This window comes from Agelaius phoeniceus, chromosome 1 (genome assembly GCF_051311805.1).
Source record: "Agelaius phoeniceus isolate bAgePho1 chromosome 1, bAgePho1.hap1, whole genome shotgun sequence".
Lineage (NCBI taxonomy): Eukaryota > Metazoa > Chordata > Aves > Passeriformes > Icteridae > Agelaius > Agelaius phoeniceus.
This window is the reverse complement of record NC_135265.1, coordinates 117667782-117689281: the sequence shown is the minus strand read 5'-3', so window position 1 is coordinate 117689281 and position 21500 is coordinate 117667782. Positions and strand designations below refer to the sequence as shown.

Genomic DNA, 21500 nt, shown 5'->3' with positions numbered 1-21500 from the left:
GGCCTCACCAGTGCTGAGTACAGGGGAACAATACCTGCCCTGGTTCTGCTGGCCACACTGTTTCTGATCCAAGCCAGGATGCCATGGGCCTTCTTGGCCACCTGGGCACCTTGGCTCCTGTTCAACTGGCTGCTGACCAGCACCCCCAGATGCTTCTCTTCAGAGCAGCTTTCCAGCCACTCTGTCCCCAGTCTGTAGCATTGGATGGGGTTGTTGTGACCCAAGGGCAGGACTGGACCTTGCTGCCCTGAATTGATAGCAGTTCAATACGTTTCTCACTTTTGCATAAGCAGGTACTATGCAGTTTATAGAAAAAAATTGTTCCATAGCTGCCCTGTACTTCTCTTAGCTCACATGAAAACTTTAACATCACAGCTCTCTGCTCTAGGATGGCAAAGCCCCTGATACAGACATGGCTGCATCAGTGGATAGATGAGAGCTGTCTTAGCCTAGTTTATACACTTAAAGAGGTGTCATAACAGCTTACAGAAAGAAAGAAAATCCTGTTGACATATGTCACATCTAAACCAAAAGACTCCTGCAATGAAGCTCTGCTAACAGTGCTAAGACTGCAGACCACAAATTAGAAAAAAACTAAGCATTATGTAACACTACAAAGTTTTTGTTACATGGTCTTTATATCTGACTTCTACTGCAAGTCCTTTGTGAGTTTAATTCAGCCTGTGCACTTTTCCTTTCAGCCATTTCTGAAATCAGGGTCAAAAGCAGCCACAAGAGATCATCTGCCTCCAGACAGAATCAACTGTATAAACAATACATTCTTAATCAAACACCCCTGTAAAAGGACCCCTAATCCCTGAGAAATTTTTTGGTTTTGTAGAGAAGTAAAGATGGAGAAGTGTTTAACCCATACAGTATATGTACTTTGCATGTAAAAATAATTCCTCACTGAGAGAATGGGGAAAAAATATGCACCATTCAAACCAGAATCATAACCCTTTTGGCACAAAATTCAGTGAGAATATTTCTCTTTTTTTCCAAAGGGAATAAAACTAAGCCAATGCTTTCTTCACCTGCATAAATGAAAAGGTGTACCTGTATCTGAAACCATCTTTAAAACAAGGGTTTGCCTTTCTTGTTGCTACAGGCTGCCCAGGGAGGTCACAGAGTCTCCCCCTCTGGAGGGATTGAAAACCCACCTGTGTAACCTGTCCTAGGTGACTCTGCCTTGGCAGGTGGTTGGGTGAGAAGCTCTCCAGAGGTCCCCTCAACCCAAACAATTCTGTGATTTTGTGATATTCCCACTGGCCCAGTTCTTACCACTCCTCGAGAAAAGAACCCAAATTACATGTATTTCAAGAATCTTGTCTTACATTATCAGAAAGGTGACCATTTATTATGTTTTCTTTCCTTCTAACATTATTTTAGCATGATGCTGTGGAATGTATTGGTTCCAGCCCTGAGTTACAGCTTTTGCTCACAACTCTTCCATTCCTCTGAAAGGTGAACAACAGCATTAATAATGTGTCTCTCCTCACACCTCTGGCAAGGTCTTTAGATAACGATTCCAGCCACAATAAAGTTCCTACCCTATCAAGTAGAAGTGCTAAATGTGAAGAATTCTGTTAATGCAATGTTATGATTGAGATTTTCAATAAACCACAGAGGGGAAACCTAATTTTGCCTCTTGCAGCAACTCTAAAAACCACAGTTAATCATCTCCAAACTAGAGGAAAACACACAAAAAAATGAAGAAAACTGTGCATGGCTGAATACAAAACCTGAAATTAGTGTGAACATATTTGACTGATTTTCAATAGGTTTTATATCCCATCATTTTTGCAATTTTTTTTCCTTCAATATTAAAGAAGGTAATGCTATTTCCTGAACATACTTGTGTGTATGCTGGCCATATTTTCAGCTTCCTTATCATCATCCCTCCATGCTACTTCCAAGGAGATATAAAAATATGTTCTGGAAAGGTCAGAAGTTACAGACTGTCTGAGTCTTCCCTGTAACAATAGCCTTCTACTAAAAACTGTGAGGAACTTTACACTTTCCAAAATAGGACAAGGATGAATGAAGACAGTGTGGATAGACATAAACCCCATAAAGACTTGGTGATGGTATGAGAAACTACCACTGGCACCATTATAGTCTGAAACTCTACAAAGCATTTTACTGAAACAGGAGGTAAGAAATATTTTTAAATATACGTTTAATATCAAAGCTTTTTTTTTTCAAATATGCAAAGAACATTTAAAATCATGTATTTAGCTGTTATCTTTTAAAACTCATATTCAGCAAGTATAAATGACCAAACCTCCACTGATATTAATGGATTTACAGCGGCTAGAGAGCCACAGAAAGTGAGTTTTGAATGATCTAATAATAGAAAAAGCAAGGGATACTGACCTCATTTGTACCATCAACACACACCTTGCTGATTGTAAATACACCAGCATGACATGATCAAAATTTCCAAGGAAAAATCTGTATTTGTGCATTGAAAAAGCATGAACACTTCAATTTCCAGGCAATCTTTTCAGAGAATTTGAAAGCATCAGACAAGAAAAGCTTATAAAAGATGAATGGTCATCTTGTGCTTAAGACATGAGCCTGAGTTTTTTCCCTGGCTTTGTCCCAGCTCTCTATGGCCTCGAGCAAAGTGTACTAGCAGCAATGGCAGTAAAAGGCTACAAACTCACTTTTGAGCACAGCTCTGAGAAATAGTTCAAAGCTCCCTAAAGATTAAAACTAACGTGCAAGAAGGACAGAAATAGATTAACTAAGCAGGAGGGGTTACTGGTAAGATTCAAAGCCTGCATTAGGACTATTACTGGTAAAGTAAAAATCAATCTGGAAATTAACAGAATAAAAATGGCACACTTAAGGTGATGCCTACATCAGCTAAATGATTGGGGGAAAGTTTATTCTACACTAGGTCTTGTGTACAGTTTTAGGAACCAGAACTCCATAAATCAAAATAGCAAGAGATTTGCAGGGGAACTCTCAAAAGTATGATGCAATTTCCAACACAGTTCTGAGTATCTGGTCCTGTGCTGAGCCTCAGTCATGGGGGAACAAAGGCAAAACCATTCCAGATGACCCTGGCCATCAGCAGCAGGTTATTAGTGCAGCACTGAGATTCTGTCTTCTCTGCCATGAGAGTTCTCAAACTCTCCCTGCTAACTAACTTCAGAGCTCCTAGGTGCACACTGGCTTCCCTCTGGCCACCTCCAAGCAGAATAAACATTTCACTGCCTCCATGAACTTGTGTCAGCAAACACAATACTACTTCTCTAACTTAAGTGTTCTTTGAATTCTCTATGCATGCCAAATAATAACCATTATAGGAGAAAGTCTCACATTGTCATGCAGCCAATATTTCTAATGCAAAACTGGAATTGTGTATGAATATGCACTCACATAGCAAAAAGGGAAATATTTTATAAGAACAGTGCATGAGTCTTAAAGACATTATTATATAAGAAAATGGCCTCTGAATTGGGTGCATTTTCTTGCTTATTCAGATATATTATATGCTTATTCAGCATATATTAACTCCTGACATTTGAAAACCTTTTGTTCACAACTAATAGAATGAGAGCAGAACAGACCTTAAAAGCATCTTAAAGTAATGGAAGATTTAATAAGAAAATAATATACTTTTAGTCTAGCAAAAAATGTGAGCATATTAATAATAGATGACCAGCGCTACTCAGCATGATGTAGGGATCCACAAAATGTTACAGGGCTAAGTCTCATGCTGGTGAAATGCCAGCTGGTAACCCTGATAGAGTCACTATGTGTGAAAGAAAACTTCCCCTGAGGATGTCCAGTGGGTATATTCTCAACCACAACACTTTTCAGATTAGAAGAGGGTACTCATTTTTGCAGGCTTCCTAATGGTTCAGTGACTTCATCTAATGGCACCCTCTAATAGTGCTTGCACTCACCCAGCCCAGTCAGTAGCACAGCTGCCTCAGTTCCAGCTCCATCCCTCTGAGCAGTGGTGCCACTGAGTGAGGATGCCAGCACCTGCAGCTCCTGCTGCTCGCTGTGGGAGATGAGGTTACTCAGTCAGACAGAGGAGGTGCTCAGCTTTTAGCACAGTCAGACTGCTGTGCCTCTGATAGTTTATGTTCTTTAAAGTCACAGAGATTAACCCTTAAACACCAGCATAATTTATTGCTTCACTTTTAGAGGAAGAGGATTGAATGTGAGCGGGCTGCCTTGGAAATTACTCTTCTGAATAGACAGCTGGGATTAGATGTGCATTTGTCATTCAGAGAAAATGCAACAAGTAAGGTTTGCCACCCAGGAGATTTGGATTTCTTCTTGCTATTGCAGTGAATATCCTGTAATTTTTTAGCCAATTCCTGTCACCAAAAATTGGATTGACCAAATGAGTTGACAAAGTATCATAATAAGAAAACCATGAACTCACAGTCCTTTTAGTACAAATTGAACAGTGCTTCTATCACCAGAAGACTTAAAACTGCCCCTTCCCTGTATACAGACGGCCAGTTCCAGTATTCAGGGGATACTTGTTTATTTTCCTGTTATCCAGAATGTCCATAAGAGACTGAATCTTGTCTTCCCCAAGTGCCTGTGGCCAGAGGTGACAACAAAAGGGGGAATCCACAAAGAAGCATCCCATCAATGCACATGTAGGTATTTGCAAGTCTCATTCTGCAGGAGAGCTAACTGTGTAGAGATCAACTCAAATCTGTCACCTCCTGAAAATAATCTTTCCAGAAGAGAATCCATGCTTACTATGTTCCTCCTGAAACAGAAAGAGATTTTTGTCTTTGCAATAATTCTAAACCTCTTTGCAAAGAGTACACAAATAAAAAGTAAAGTGTTCTCCAAATTATGAGCAAACTTGAGTATTGAAGTGTCAGTCACATGTGGCCAATATAAAAAAGGAATAATCATAACTGTATATAGAAACATGAAGAACCACCAAGCATAAAACCAGCCTGAACTACGACTTCAGAGACTTTCTGTAGAGCGTAAAGAAAAACATTTGCATCTTTTTCTGACTCCATTATCTGTTTTACTTTGTAAGTGCTGGAGGCAGGCTGTATCTCAGACACACATCCTGTTCCAGAACCAACCTCAGCTGCACTGCACTTCAAACGATGTCTAAAAGGGCAAAGGCAGCCCTGAACTTGGGGCATTATTTACTTCAGCTTCTCAACAGATGAATACACACAGTGAAACCCCAGCAGGATTGGAGCCCTCCAGCATGACTGGCATGTGGACCAAGTACAGTCCAGCCCAGAAATCTCAGCAAAAACTAAGAAATTCACACAGCCAAGAATTTCATGGGTCAGATAAACGAAGAGAACCAAATACATAATAAAGCTAAAAAATAAATAATTAAATTAATACAACCCAAAGGAATATACCAGAATGTCAGTTCAGTGAGATCTTGGGTTAACCTGGACGCTCTTTTGGCCACAAGGCGCTGCACAAAAAGTTCCTCAGCTTTCAGTGCAAGTAAGTAGCACATACTGACTAAAACACTGCAACCTGGAAGCTTTCATGGATACAAAATTGAAATGAAATTGTTTGACTGGGTGTCAGTACCATCCTGATGAGGCTGTTTCACACCCTGCATCACCTCTGGGCAAGGCAGCACACCACACCTCAGCTGCACAGGCTACACTTTGAAATTGAATGAACATCAGAGCATTCAATTGATTACAGTTGTACAGATTTAACAACTGTAACTGGTTACAATTAAAATGTAAACACGCATATTCATGATGTCTAACTCATGAAAAAAACATATTAGAGAAATGAGAGAAATAAAGGGCTTCATAATTCAATCCAATTTAAATAAACTTTGGCACCTTGTGGTTACTTCTGGCACAACTCAGCTTTGGCTTTCATCAAACCACTATGACTAAATTATACATTAGTAATATACAACTTAAAGTCATTCATGGCATCTAATATATGTCAATGTATTCTCTTCTGATATTTGAATGAAGTTTGGATATAGGCTACTGCCATTCATATGTCTAATTTTTCACTGTAAATCCAGGCTTGGAAGCATTATTTCCAGTCCATCCTAACACTCCCATTCCAAGTGCTCTAAACTGCATTACAGTTGATGGCACTACTAGTTCATCTATCTGTTATCACCACATTCTGGTTCACATTTCCTTCTTTTCTGAACTAACCACACGTTTTCATAATGCTATGAAATCAAGACGTGAAGAACCACAAATAACTGTGGCAACTATACAACTAAAGAAAATTTATGTTGTATAGTTGCAAAACACTTATATAAGAACAATGTACAGGGTCCATTTACAGCCACAAGTGAATTTTAACAGTGGTGGCTGGTTTGGGGAACAGGGTCTGAATCTCACTATGACAAACAGATGAAAATCAGAATTTGGATGTTGTTCCGAAATAACTGGGAGAAGAGTTGAGAACAAATTATTTGGCTCCAGAAAAAAAAAATAAATTATGAATGTGAAAATGGAAATAGTGTATCATTTCACAGCTAGGCACTGGAGACAAGATTTCCTGTTGATGTAAACAGAAATGGATTATCAGAAGAATGAGGCTGAGCACAAATCTGTGACTAACCAACATAAGAACTGGAAACAGAGGTAATTGAGAAAAATTACTCCCAAATTTGGGCATTTTTTAGGCTTCCTGAATGCCCATGTTGGTGGGGACAGTAAAACAGGTGTTTTACAAATTACTATAAACTAACTGACCAACTATAGTGAGTCTCACTGACTATAGTCTGACAAAAGAATCTTCAGTATCTATGGGGATCTCCATGGGAAGACATGGAAGACATCTATCAGTATTCTGAGTAGCTCCATCTGCATTAGAGGATGCAAAGGGTTTTCAGGTTTCTGTGATGCAAATTATTCAATCAGTAGGAGCAACAAGGCTTGTCTTCCAGTTAAAACATAAACATACTTACCTTAGTGATGTCTACTTAATTCATGAAACAAATATATATTAGACAAATTAAACACCCTGCTTTGCTTACTCTGCAATAGAAAGACACAGTAAACTTTTAGCAGGAAAAATAAACATCTCACTGGCAGAGAAAATGATATATTGTTGTGATGTCATTCCTTACTATAATGCACTACAGTTTCCAGCTTTAGAATTCTTCAGCTTTTTATTTGTTGATTGTGGAGACTAAACTTCCAGAAGAATGCTTTTCTGTGCACTCCATTTTAACAGAATTCTGTTTCCAAAATGCATTTAGAAATGAGCTTTTTCCAGTCCATCTAAGAAACTACATTTAACTGGGAGGTTTTTTTGGGGGGGTTGGTTTGGTTTGGTTTTGTTTTCTAGGCTGATACAGATTTACATGTCTACTTATTTCCACTGTGACTTGTGCTGAGCTTCACTTGAACGCTCCTAAGCTCCAGAAGCACTTTCCAAGGAGATTCCAGGAACTGCCAGCAGGGAAGTGAAGTTGCAGCATTCCCAGGAGAACACAGAGTATTCAAGGCTCAACCAAAGGAAAAAACTATAGCTGGATGAGACCCATGCCAGTCATTCCAATCTCCCTACGAAGCATCATCATCATCATCATCATCATAATCATCATCTGATTTTGCTCCCCTGGGATTTTTTATTTAAAGGGTCTGACATAACACAGTAACTTTATGACAGAATAGTGAGAAACTGGCAGAGCAGCAGCAGTATGTTAGAAAAGATAAATAAAAACCTTTTCCTTAAGATCTTATTTTCAGTGAAACCTTAGGCAGGATTTCCTCCCACACACAGAGAAAACTTTCATCTATCTGATAAAGAGGGCTTCCACATCCCACTTTTTTTACACTCATCTAAATACACCTTTCTATACTTTTCATCCCATGCTCCCACAATCTCCTTAACTATAAAAGCATTTCAGGATCCTCCTGCTCATGCTTCATCTCCTAAAGTATTATTCTACTTTGCTATGTCAGTAGTTCCTTTGGTGTGTGTCAAAACCCTCTGCAGAGAATTCCACTGGGCTCATTGTCAAGCATATACCCTTTATATATATTTATACTTACTCTCAGCCAAAACTTCTGTACTGATGAAACTGAACACAAAAAAAAAAAAAAAAAAAGAGACTTGTGGAAGAGACCTATGGAAGAACTTCAATTTTATTTCTTTGCAGCATTCACTTCTGTAAGGGATATATTACTCCTGTAAGGGATATTTTTTCTGGCTGAAACTGGCTGTTGTATTAAGTAGAAAATTTTCCTTTTTCCTTTTATTTTACTGTACTACTGGCATTCACCAGGTGGAAGGGGTTCACTGCTGCCTCTGCTTGAACCTACCATTATAAAGAGCCTAAATGTAAAAGAATGACTTTCAGCAACTTTAATGAGAGCTGTAGGGCATTCAGCAACTTGTAAGAACAAATCCCAAATCACCACAGCATTAAAAAATCCATCTGAGTTGAGATTACATGCAAGATAGGGCTGTGTTTGAAGAAAGACAAGATGATAAGGAAGTATAGTAAAAAGTTAAAGGTCTAAAATAAAATCTTTTACTACCATTTCATTACCAGAGTCTTAAGCACTCTGTATGTTCCTGAGATCAGAGTAGAGTGATAATGCTTCCTACCACTGTCCTTTACAGACCTACCAAAGGCACAGATCCATAGCAAGACACAAAGACTTCACTGGTCACACACAGAAGAAAAAAAACCAGCCCATGACACAGTAAAACCTGTCATAGTGCTGCTGGCACAGCTGTGTCAAGGAATTGCAAGTCTCACTAAGCGTAGGAGTGTCTGATCCAAAACCTGCTGGCATACCCTTTAGGAGGTATGCAATAACTGCTCATGACAGAGGAGAAGAAAACCATTTCATCTTGGACAGAACTGAGCTGATTCAAGATTCAAAGTGAGACACTTTCCATTTGCTACTGCTTGAATTTTGTTTTCAAGATAAATTGTACTAAATAAAAAGCAGTAGGAAATGTTCTTTCTGACCAATAAAAAAGATTACATTTACACAAAAACAATGCAATTAACATTATTTTTCATTTTAATTTAATGTCAGTTATAAAGCTTACAGAGATATCATGTCTAGTATGAGCTAAGACAGTGGTGCAAACTTCATTGCACTACCATGCTAGCACCCCTCATAAGCTGACCTGAAGAAAACATTGGCAAAACCACCATTTTGGTCTTCATGGTGCCATGCCCACCAACCTTCACCCTTCTTGTACAACATAAAAGGTGGAAATTAGGACCATTCTCTATATTAAGATGACATTTTTATACTGAGGCTATAGCAAGACCAGTATCATTTAATATAAAGATTTCATAATGATGTTTGCCCTCATCTCACCTGCAGTGAATTTCAAAATTGGCCTAGAGGTGAAAAACTCTGTATCATGTTATCCATTTCCCAAACCACACAGTAACTTATTACTGCTCCTTTATATTAGTCATCTAGAACCAAAAAATATGCACAGTTCATTTCCCTGTACAGACAGAAATACCAGGCTTTTTGTCCCAAAATGACTGCTTAGCAATTAATTATAAGACTGACTGAATGAAACATATTTTGCTTCAATATTAATGAGTTCAAAAGATCTGATATACTACATTGTATCGCAGCATTGTTACTTATGAAACAATAAATCTTAAGGCAATCACAGGTACTTCTCATTTACTTAAACACCAAAATTTGACACTAACAGATACAACAGAATACTCTAATTGTTACTGCCATATCAAGCCTATTTCCACTGCACTATAAACACAACAAATTAAGAAACTAATTATTTCAAGATAACTCAAATTACTGTGTATTTTAAGTACCCTCCTAACAAAGAATTGAAGAACTTTATTCCTTATGCTCTGGTAAGATCATATAACCAAAGGATAACCTAAGTTGCAAGAAGTCTTTAGAGGTCATCTGATAAAACCTTTATTCATAGCAGAGCCAATTTTGACATCAGCTAAGCTTCAGTTAGATTAGGTTTTTGAGAGCTATGATTAGCTCAATTTGAGTTTATTCAAGGATGGAGTTTCCAAAACTTCTTTCAAAAACATGATCCAACAATCCCACTATGATATTTTTTTCTAGTATTCAATCAGAATTTCCCCCATGTTGCATCCTGGATCCTTTGCCTCTCGACTTCACCGAGCACATCCAAGAAGTGATCATCTTAGCAAGTATGGAACACATTCATTTACTCCAGTTCTAATCAAGTGAAGTACAAAACCTCCATTCACTTTTCTTGTACAACATCAGGGCCAATGATTGATGTGACTGGTTTGACTCTCTCTTTGGTCATCTAACCAATTAAATTCATATCATAGAAGGGCCAAAATACAACACCTTTACCTGAAAAATTAAGGGATTGTGATTTTACAAGTTATTTGTAAATTTACCAATTGGTCCTGAAACTAAAAGAGCCTCTCTGCACCTATAATATCCAAGTCAGATACAGATTGAAAACATGAGCTAAGATTAACTAGTCTTACAAGGTTTTATTTTAGATCCAAACTTCACAAAATTGGCAATATTTAAACACCACCTAAACGACTGCAAGTGCAATCAATCCCATACGATCTCCAAAAAATAAGCCCTCAAAGTACTCAATTTCTGCAAGTCCTACCCAAATTCCATTTAGATCCAACAATACTACCCTGAATTCCAATGACTTTCCAAACCACAGTATTTGTTTCTTAGTCCCAAGAATGAGGTCTAGGTAAAATGTAGCAGATCTTGAAATAGAAGCAGATCAGCAGCATAAATGAAAGTTCTTACAATAACTATTTACAAAACTTTCTGGTCTTATAGACAGGAAGAGCAGCTATGTAATTCAAAATTTTCAGTGTATTAATTGTCATTATTATCATTGAAATCTTAACTCCTTCACTTCATCACTATAAATATATTCATTAAATATTTATATTACAATTAACCGTCCCTCAGCCATAGAGCAGCCAGGAATTGCAGAATGGATGGAGTCTAAAACTAAGCAAGAGCTGCATGATTCTTCCCACAAATTTACCCAGTTCAGAAATTTCACAGGGCTCCGAAAGTTCATGTTTCCTCAAGTTTTGAATTTCTAACTTTGGAACACTGCATAGAGGAAGTCTTACATGCAGCTTTGACAGGAGGGGATTTCACTTCTGAAGCTGAATTTCTGGTGCATGGAGAGGTTAAATCCTACAGTGTTGATGAGCTCAGAATGTGTGTTTTAGCAACAGATAACTCCCAACAATTTTGAAAAATAAAACAAAAACACAAAGTGGAAAGCAGTGTTAGTTTTTACTGTCTTGCTCCTGATGAGAGAGATCCTAAAACATATATAGAACCATATATTTTTTGGATTGCAAATATTTAACTTAAGTAGTTCTACTGGGTGCAGTGTATTACTTCTAATGTTAAGGTCAAAGGCAACTATACGCCCACATTACAAGTGTAATGTGGATGTACAGTTGCAGCCTCTCAGGTATAGCCACCAACAATGGTTACATGTTTTGGGAATATCATAGGAGTTATCAGAGGAAAACACCATTCCCACCTCAGCTGTTGTAACAGAAAGTGCAACATCCTGCAACCAGGGCATTGTTCAGGGCAACAACCCCAAGCTTTCTCCATCCTTGCTAGTACAATAGGCACTCCCTCAACTTCCTCCTCTTTTATCAGTGGACAGATGCTTCATCTCCAGATCAATGGGCTGGTGATTCTTTTATCAACATAAAAAGTGGAGCAATTTATTGGTTCAAAGATTTTACTTTCTCAAATTTATCAATTCCCTTGAATCCCTGAGCTGTTAACTGAATAACTGGTATCTGTCAGTTCTAACATACAAGCATCAGGAGTCAAAGTCATAAAGTTAGAGTATTCAGCTCTATAAAGTATTTAAATATGAGATGAAAATATATGCATGATATATACATATATCACTTCCCCACACAACTGCTGAAATTCTATTATGTCCAGCAACAAATGATGAAACAGTATTGCCATTCTAATGGATATAGTCTCATCTCCAAATGTAAGGATTTACACACATCAATATAATTAATGTTAATGGCAACCATAAATATAAATCTTCTGAATATCGAAAGGGATTAGGCTGTTAAAATGACTGACTGCCTTCCCAAACAAACACTAGACAAAACATTAGTACATAGAAGTTGTGTCTCTACTGGAATAATTTTTCCATGTGGCCTGCTGACACTTTCATTATTTGGAAAATAACAGGTTAAGTAGGGAACAGCCTATTTTACACTAGCTACAACTGGGTAAACTATACACTTCTAAATCAGGACTTACAGAATGAACACAGTGCAGAGGAGCCCAAGGATAAACACATGAAATGAGACTGTCAAAGTCATGAAGGGACTTGGTCACACACTTTCCATCAACCATCCCTTCACCACTCTGAAAATTCCATTCCCCATCCCTGTATTTAGAGGTTTTTGTGTTTGTTTATCTATATATTTCTACGTCCCAAAAACTTCCATTTATTGTAAGTGTTGAAACAACATTATCCTGCAAAGGTAGTTTCTCAGAAACACATTTTCAAAGCAGCATGAAAGTTTTCACTGTGTGACATTTATTAACACCAATTGGATTCACACAGCTAAATCTTGCTGTAATTCATTGTCAATTTACCCCTTCCAGAATTTAATATTTTTTTGAATTTGTTTTATTTGCCAAACATTTTCATCTTTCAGTGTTTTATGGCATGGTGTCTGCAATAGGACAGGCACAATCTCTGCCAGCTGGTTTAATTTTCTAGTACAGACAAGGCCAATGTCTCAGATTTCTAGTGGCATGAGTAAGAATTATGGCTGCAATCCAAAGGATTCATATGTCCTTATGATATATTTCCCCAATGTATACATAGCTCCTAATAATCCTAATGACATATTTATGCACAAAAAGGTACACATACACTTCATTGTTCTTTGCTCAGACACCTTTGGCAATGACATATCACAATGCTTCAGTCAGGAAGAGAAAAACAGAGAAAGATCAAGGAGGGGTGGTGGGGCAAGATGGTTGTGGGGCAGTTCTCCTTACACAAAATTTCCTTGGTTTTCAGAAGCAGAATTCACCTGAAGGGGTACAATAAAACCCTGAAAGTGACTAAGAGCTTTTCCTGAATGTGTGCCACATACACTTCCGTCTCAATGGTTTTTTTCTATTATTTTTTATTATGTTACACATAATGATATGGATTCCCATTTACAAATGAAGTTATTATTAAATGATAGAAGACTATTTACAGACTGTCCTTAGGATTACTGAATGAAACATTTATTGTGTTCATTATAAAAAAGTAAAAGGTATCAGCCAAAAACCTCCACTTTCATGGATTAAAGCGTAACTGAAAATCGCTATTATTGCCATTTTATGGCAAACATCCCCTGACAAACAGCACTGAAAATTACAAGCAAATCTTCTTGCAGTTAACACACTTAGTGGGTTAACATTAGAGAAATGGCATTTTATTCACAATAATGCAGTAACAGTTTTCCTCTTCACTTTTGCCTCAAATGTTCCTATGTTGCTGAGATAAAGAAGGCAAAAGTTAGAGAAGACTAAAGTTTTAAAGAATGAAGAAACAGTGCCTTAAAGACACTGAACAGTGCACTCTTCTTTAGAACAAGAAGCAAATCTTGTTTATGAACATGTCTCCGGGGATTTGGCTGTTTTACTTTCCTTCTTATACAGAAGAGAATCTACATAGTACACACATGCTATGAAAGGTGTTGCCAACTGTATTTCATTAGATACTTATTTCTCAGGTAATATCTAAAGCTTAATCCTAAAGCTAAGCCTGAGCTGTTGCCCTTCTCAGACATGACCAGAACACAACTAACGTAAACAACTTCTTCTTTTAAAACATGTGCCCATATCTTTCCTTTTCAAAGTTTTTCCTCAAGTCATATAAATCATCAGTACTTCTGAAATTCTACAAGTTAGCACTACAAGTGCTTGGATTTTGCAAGATTTAATCTAAATTTTGTCTACAATCACACCTCCATAAGTGGATGCAAAGTGGATGTAAAATAAATCTCAATGAGAGTAATGTCCAGGGATGCAGTTTTGCTGCATATGTTTTATATTCATCACCTCCTAAGATATTAGAAAAATATTTAAACTCTATGTGGTGTTAATTTATTCGTGTATAAACTGAACACTACCACCACTGAGATCATGGACAGCATCTGAGCTCTAAGTTCATGTGTTGTGGTTCAGGAATGATACTCCCCAATTTAGTTCTCCCACTGATACTTTCCAGATCATGCTGCCACTCTCCTCCCTCCTTCAACCCCCTCTTCCTTCCCCCTCCAGGTTCCTGGAGAGGAGAATTAGAGGCACAGAAGGCAAAGATCATGGGTTGAGAGAAGAACAATTTACTGGAAACAGCAATGAGATCAGAAAAGGAACAGCAATATCAACAATACTGATAACAAAAACATGCTAAAGAGATGGAAAATGCTCGTCCCAGCCCCACCAGACCCCAGCCATGCAGCCAAACTCCCCCTGGCTTGGAAGCAGGGCCACCCCACTGCTCTCTTCTGCTTGGGACTGGTGCCACACTACCCCAAACAGAAGGAGCCCATTTTCCCTGGAAGAGAGTCCTTTTCCTCCACACCTGGAAACGATGTGAGGTAGTATAGGATAACCTCCAGGTCCTAGCTATGTCCCCTTCAGGCTACTGCAAAAAAAAATAATCCCATCTTGGTTGGAGCCAGGACATAATATCTACTAGATTATTTCTTGAATATGAAGACTTCCATTTTTAAATGGAAATAAACTAAAATGACAGCATTTTGCCATACAGACATTTATCACCACCTGAAAGATGTAGATATGACAGTGGAATATCACTAGAAAACATGTAAGAACAGCAGAAAAAACTATGCATTGAAGTAATTTTTGAAAGTTGTTATATCATCTGATAGGTCTTTTATAAAACACGACTCTTCCTGAAAGACTTTTTATTAATTTCTCTAGAGATTATGGTGGCCATTCACACTTTACTTCAATTTTTATAGACTCCCAGTAATTCCACAGAATAGTAAATACAGTTATTATAATCCTCATAACTGGCAAAGAGATATATTTGAAGAAATAGGGTTTGTTTCCCCTCCCACATGCATGATGTAAATCAGGAGCAATTCTGCTGCAGTCGTTAGCCTAAAACTTATACAAAACAAGAATAAAAAATAACAGCAATATATACAGAACACTTTCCTTCACCAAGAGTGCAAATCATATGCCTCCTCTGTTTCTGGGCAAGGGTCTGCCGTTGAGTTACTTATACCACACTAAGTCCATCACTCTATTCACATGTGAATAAGGTCCAGGCTCACACTGGAAACAATGGAGACACACCAGTTTACACAGGCTAAGAACCTGGCACAAAGCCTTGAAAACTAAAGGGGATTTTCAAATAAATGCAATATGTACAATTACTTCTGGAGTATTACCTCTGAAACAGAAGCGATTTCAAAGTGCTGTAAGCGGAAAATGGAAAGATAGCAAAGGATTACAAATACAAACAACTCCCCCCGACACACACACTAAATGCATTCCACTTTTCTTCTTTACAGACACACACACACAGACAAGGAACTCCGCTCATTTTAAGAGAGATCATGTGGCAAAATGATGACATTGAGTCACCAGAAAAGAGAAAAATCTTTTAAAACACTCTTGGGACCAGGGACTACCGTTAAGGGGAGAGCATTATTTTATCGTCCTAATGAGCCAGATGAAGGATTATTGTTGTTTGGCGGTGATTTATCTCAACAACTCTTTTCTCTGAAATAAATATGCCAACTCCACTAAACAAAGAGAAGAAGCGGCACCGTTCTGTTGTTTCAAATCCGCGCTGAGGAATACTTAAGCCGAGGAAAGGAACCCCAAGAAAAGTCACGGGAGAGGGCCGGCACACGCCGCTTTTATACAGGTTAAGAAAAATAGAAAAAGAAAAAGGCGGCGATCCCGGTCCTCGCATCTTCCCAGCGCGCCGGCAGCGCCCAGCAGTGTCCGGCCCCACCGCCGACCCGCGGGCAGTGACCGGGGGCACCGTCAGCCTCATTCTTCTTTGGGCAGACGGGGAGAGCCCCTGCCCGGGGCCAGCGGGGACTCACCCCTTCTCGAAGCGACACCGGGGCGGGGAGCCGCTCTCCCTCAGGCGGGGAGCGCTGACAGCCGCCCGGGCTGGGGCGCCGCGGCAGCCGCCTCAGGTGCCCGGCCCGCTCCGTCCCCCAGCCACGGGGCCGCTCCGGTCCCCCGCCGCACGGCACCGCCAAACTCACGGATCGGGGCGCGGGGGCGCGGGGCGGGCGCGCCGTCGGGGCGGCGGGCGCGGACAGCTCCGCGGCCGGGCCGGCGCCGCTCCGCGCCCCCGGCGGCCGTGCCCGGGGCGGGGGAGACAGCGCCCGTCCCTGCCCAGCCCCCGCGAAGGCGAAGCGTGCCCCGGCACTCACCAGCTGCAGCGAGCAGAGGAAGATCAGCGTGCAGCGTCCCGTGCAGCAGCCCATGGTAGCAGCCGGAGAGCCGCCGCCGCTGCTTGGCTTCTTCCCTCCCGCACTGGCGCGGCCCCGGAGGCGAGCCTGGGGCTCACCGCATCCGGACGGAGCGGCCGGGCGTGCGTGTATCCCCCGCCTCCTGCTGCCTCGCTCCTTTGTGGAGGGGCTTCTCTCCGGCGGCGGGAAGTAGCGCGGAGGGGTCGGCGCGGCCCCAGGGCTGGGAGCGGGCGGCAGCTGAGGCTCTGCCCGGCTCTGGCTCTGGGGAAGGGGCAGCGGCCGGGGGTGGGCGTTTGCGGACCGGGGCGGGGTGGGCAGAGGGAACGCGGGTGGGGAGGCGGGGGGCGCGGGTGGGCGTGCGAGGGAGGGCGGGAGCTGTGCGAGGTGTGAACGGGAGAGGAGCGGGGGCGGCGGCGGGCTTTTCTCAGGCGCCCTGCCGGGGGTCCCCGGGCGGGCAGTTTGCAGGGATTTTGGAGGCTCCGAGGGCAGGCTGTGCTTGTGGGGAACTTGCCGGGCGGGGCGGGGGGCTGTGCGGACAGCGGCAGCCCGGCGTGGGCCGCTTGTTGCGAGCGCCCGGGGAAAGTTCAGGGGACTCGGGCGGCCGAGGCGGGAGGGGCGGGGAGCGGCGGCCGCCGAGCGGCGGGGCGGGCCCGGAGCAGCCCGGAGGGCACGGAGCAGCCCGGCCGTGTGGCGGCCGGGGCAGCCCGGGGGCGGTCGCGGGCCATTGTTCGCCGCCCGCGCTGTGCCGGGGTCGGAGCAGGCTCCGGGGGCAGGGGAAGCATCCAGGATCCCGGTCCTGGGAGTACTGCTGGCAGCGGCCGGGTGCCCACAGGCGGTACCCAGTGAGCCCGTCCCCGTCCCGCCGCCCCAGCCGCGGGCAGCGAGTGTCTCGGGATGTTCCATCCCCTCCTTGTCCGCGCACCAGCCGGGCTGCGGGAAGGGGTTTCCCTTCCTGGCAGCGCCATTGTGCCAGGAGAGCCCGCCAGCTCCTGCTGCCCCTCGCGGGTGGGAACTGGGAATGGGCTCCGGGAACAGGGACTCGGCTCCTCCAGTCACCGCTCCTGGCCATGGTAAATCGCAAAGTGGTTTGGGTTGGAAAAGATCTCAGATCGTCAAGTCCAAGCGTCAATTCAGCACTGCCAAGTCCATAGCGTACGAAGAGATGGATGAACAAACAGTGCTCTCCAGGGGCCTCTCCAGGGGCAGTTGGGAGAAGCAGGATCGGTGGAGATACTGCGCTCCCTACATCTATACCTGTCGTTTGGTCATAGACAAGTGACCTTCTGGGGCGGGATAATAAATCCGAATATACCCACCGTCTCTTAAAAATACGGTGTGGGGATGATGTGCGGATGAAGTGTTGGCTACTCTCTTTTTTCCCCTCTCCAACAAAGTATAGATAAATTAGACTATTTTTTACAGGCATGAAGGCATGTTCCACTTACCAGACAGCACTTTCCTACAGCCCGTTACCAGCTGCTGTTTAACAATGCAGAGACTTCTGCCACAAAACATTGAAGCTTGCCCTGGGGGGGGGGGGGGGGGGAAAGAAAAACAAACAAAAGAAAAACAAACAAACCCAAAAACAAAACCCAGAACTAAAACCCTATCTTCTACAAGGCATTTTAGTGAGTTACCTGATTACTGTGTCTGTGAAATACACAGTATTGTATCCTCCAAGTACATACAGCTCTTCATTTGTATATTAAATAGTAGTGACAGTAATCAAATAACTACAAGACAACTGTAAAACAATATTGTGTCAGATTAGATTTGGAAAGCTGTGTTTTCCTACCCTTTTCTTTCACCCGTTTAGGTAGGAAAACATTAAGACAGTTTTAAATACCAAACCGAAGGAGCAAAAGGAAGACAAGTAAGAAGCAGATTCTGTTCATCCAGGATGTGTATTTGACCAGGTATGTATTTGAGGAGCACAACATAAAACCACATTGCACAGTATACAAAACTTTAATAAAACCACCTGAGATTTATATTTCTATGTATGGCTTTTAAGACAAAATTCTACCTGGGGCTGAAGTTTATTAAAGTTACATGTTCTGAGAACATATATATTTGGAAGGGTGAATACCTGAAGATATGAAAGTAAACTGAAAAGATGATAGTTACAAAAAATACAATGTTCTAGGCTCTGTGAGCTGGTAAATTTTATGGATAACTGGTTTTCCATAGAGAAGACTTAGAGAAAGCATCATCTTTCTGGCCTTCACTGAAGTATTTAGTAGACTACAAAATCTTTTTAGTTAAAACAAATAATACAGAGATTAATAATAAAAATGGCAGGATGGGTAAGGAACCAGAACAATGAAATGCTAAGAGTTAGTGCTGAAGAGATTTTACTTGTACTCACCATATTCAGGCCCTGCTTTTGCATCAATGACATGAAGTCCATAACTTTCCACTATTTCTCCCCAAGAATAGTGCTCTTCTGAGAGGTAGCTAAATCTTATGGAATTAGGGGTGGGGAACGCGATAGTTTTGGCTGCAATAGAGTTAATTTTCTTCTCAGTAGCTACAATGTGACTGTGTTCTGTATTTGCACTGAGGCAGGGTTGATAATTCAGGGATATTTTAGTCACCTCAGAGCAGAGTTCACAGACCCTCAAGGCCTTTTTGTTCTCACCCCTCACCACCAACAGGGGGGCTGGCAGTGCACAAGGAGCTGGGAAGGGACACAGCTGGGACAGCTGACCACAGGGATATTCCCTACCATATAACATCATGCTAAGCACAGAGTGCTAGGGGAAAAAGGAAGAGGGGGACATTTGGGGTGATACCATTTGTCTTCTTCCCAAGTCACTGTTACACATGACAAGGCTCAGCTTTCCTGGGGATGGTTCAACACCTGTCTGCCCATGGGAAATAGTCAATGAATTCCTTGTCTTGCTTTGCTTGTATGCATGACTTTTGCTTTCCTTATTAAACTGTGTTCATCTCAACCCAAGAGTTTTCTCACTTTTACTCTCTGAATCTCTCCCCTATCACATCAAGGGAGGGTGGGGGAAGAGTGAGTACCTGCATGAGGCTGCATTTTCAGCTGGGGTTAAAACACAACAAGTGAGAGTTTTTTAGAGATTTATGAATCTCTAATATTTTTCTCTTTGTTTTCCCATGTTCCTGAAGCATTTAGTTATGTCCTCTAGCTAGTAAAAATTGACTCCCCACCCCCCCAAAAGGGATACTTGTGATAAGAATTATCCCAGAGTATAAGGTTTCACAAATAAAAAAAATTCACAACAGAATTCTGTTGAGCATGACTTCCACAGGAGCAAAAGGAACTAAAATAATAAAATAACCCTGCACTGCAGCTGAAAGCATTGGACAATAAGAGAAGTATGGGAGAAAGAACCTGCATCAGAAGAAGGCTAAAAATGAATTATGGTTATGAGAAAGCAGAGGATTTCTAGAACATATCAGAGAATGCAATATAAGCATAAAATCATGTACAAAGCAAATAGGAAGAATTGTATTTTACAGATTTTTCTACCCACAAATTGGGTATAGAAGCTGATAGTCAAGTAACCATAGAAAGTAATTTCCAGCTATATAATGAAGTCAGCCCTCATTCAGCACCATGCATGCCAAGTAGGTGAAAAAATGGTCTAAGTTCTAAAGAGCCCTGTGGACTCTTAATGCCCAACAAGATGTGCAGTATGGATGCAAATTCAGTGCTCTTGAAAAGAAAGCATGTCCTCAAAAGCTTTATGATATGTCCATGTACACGTGGCCATACCCTCACATAAGTGTATGATTTCCTATGCTAAAGCTGTAATCGTAGGACATCAAAACTTGTGTTTCTTATCTGATTGCACTCCAAGCAGAAAACCAAGGTAGTTCACATTCATAGAAATACAGCATGACAGATAGCAATAAGAGATATTACAAGTATGTCATAGGGACTTCTAATTCCTACAGGTTTATGCCTTGTTAGATTATAATCTTCAGAATCAAAGAAAGGAAAATTTTCAGGTTGAAGAACTAAAAACATCAGTAAAAGATCTCATATCAAGAGGATAAAGTGAAAATCATAGTATTTGACTGTCCTTGTAGCTCTTTAATGGCATATACTATTTGTCTAATGAGCATTTACTTGTCTGTCTCTCCTGGAGTTTTCCTCAGCCTGCACCAAATTATCCTGTCATGGACCTGGCCTTAAGGAGGTGCATTTTGTTCACTCTGCCTACTGGAATAAAGTAATAATCACAGATGACAGCAGAAACACTTCCTTCATAGTTTGACTTTTCCATTCTTCATCATGAATATTAGTTAGAGGAAATTAGCAATGAAAAAAAGTAACCGTGTCAAAGGATAATCCTAATCCTGGAAAGATTTCTGTATTTACTTAATTTTTAACACCAAGCATAGCCTTTTATGCTGGGCAGAGATTAGGCAAATACATTTAGGGTCTGCAGAATCAGAATTTAAGAACAGATTCTTGTGGCCTCAGATTTCACCTTTCATTTTGGCATTTGATCCAGAAAGATTGAGAATCAGAAGTTTTGTAATTGCTTTTCAAGCTTTCCCAGAATGAGGGAGGATACAGGGATCCAAACACACCTCCATAAAGCTATCAACAGGTCACACTTCAGGCAGACTTACAGTTATGATAGCTTAGAAAAACATTCCACTGTGTATTCCCCAAGCAGCCTTGAAATACCTCAAGCAAACTAGAAACCCCATGAAATTTAATACAGCTTTAAAGACAAATGAGGGTTTCAAGATATTATCAGTGTTTTTAGTAAATCCTATTTTCAATTTATCCTTCTGAAAGCAGATACACAATATAATGATCTAATTTTTCATTTCGATGTTAACACCTGCTGCTAGGAAACTGCATTCTTCATTAAAATGCAAGTACTTTATGGAATGAAAATATATGTTCATTTTGAGTAGCTTTTTTTTTTTTATTTTAAAGAAGTGTTTTAAATGATCAGGCTCAGTGTGGGGAACCATGGTGAGGCACAGCCCCTCAGTGTCTGGGCAGATCCATGGGGAAAGGAATGGGGAC

General features: G+C 41.0%; 1 protein-coding gene across 3 annotated transcripts in view; it reads right to left on the bottom strand.

Annotated features, from left to right (window-relative positions):
* The window catches only part of NKAIN3 (sodium/potassium transporting ATPase interacting 3), a 337971-nt gene extending 321098 nt beyond the window's left edge, over positions 1–16873 (bottom strand). For all 3 annotated transcript variants that reach the window (XM_054635952.2, XM_054635936.2, XM_054635944.2), the window contains exon 1: positions 16436–16873. In XM_054635952.2, the coding sequence (XP_054491927.1) occupies positions 16436–16489 (54 nt within the window). In that variant the 5' untranslated portion in view covers positions 16490–16873. The remainder of the gene's footprint in view (positions 1–16435) is intronic.
* Between the last annotated feature and the right edge of the window lie 4627 nt (positions 16874–21500).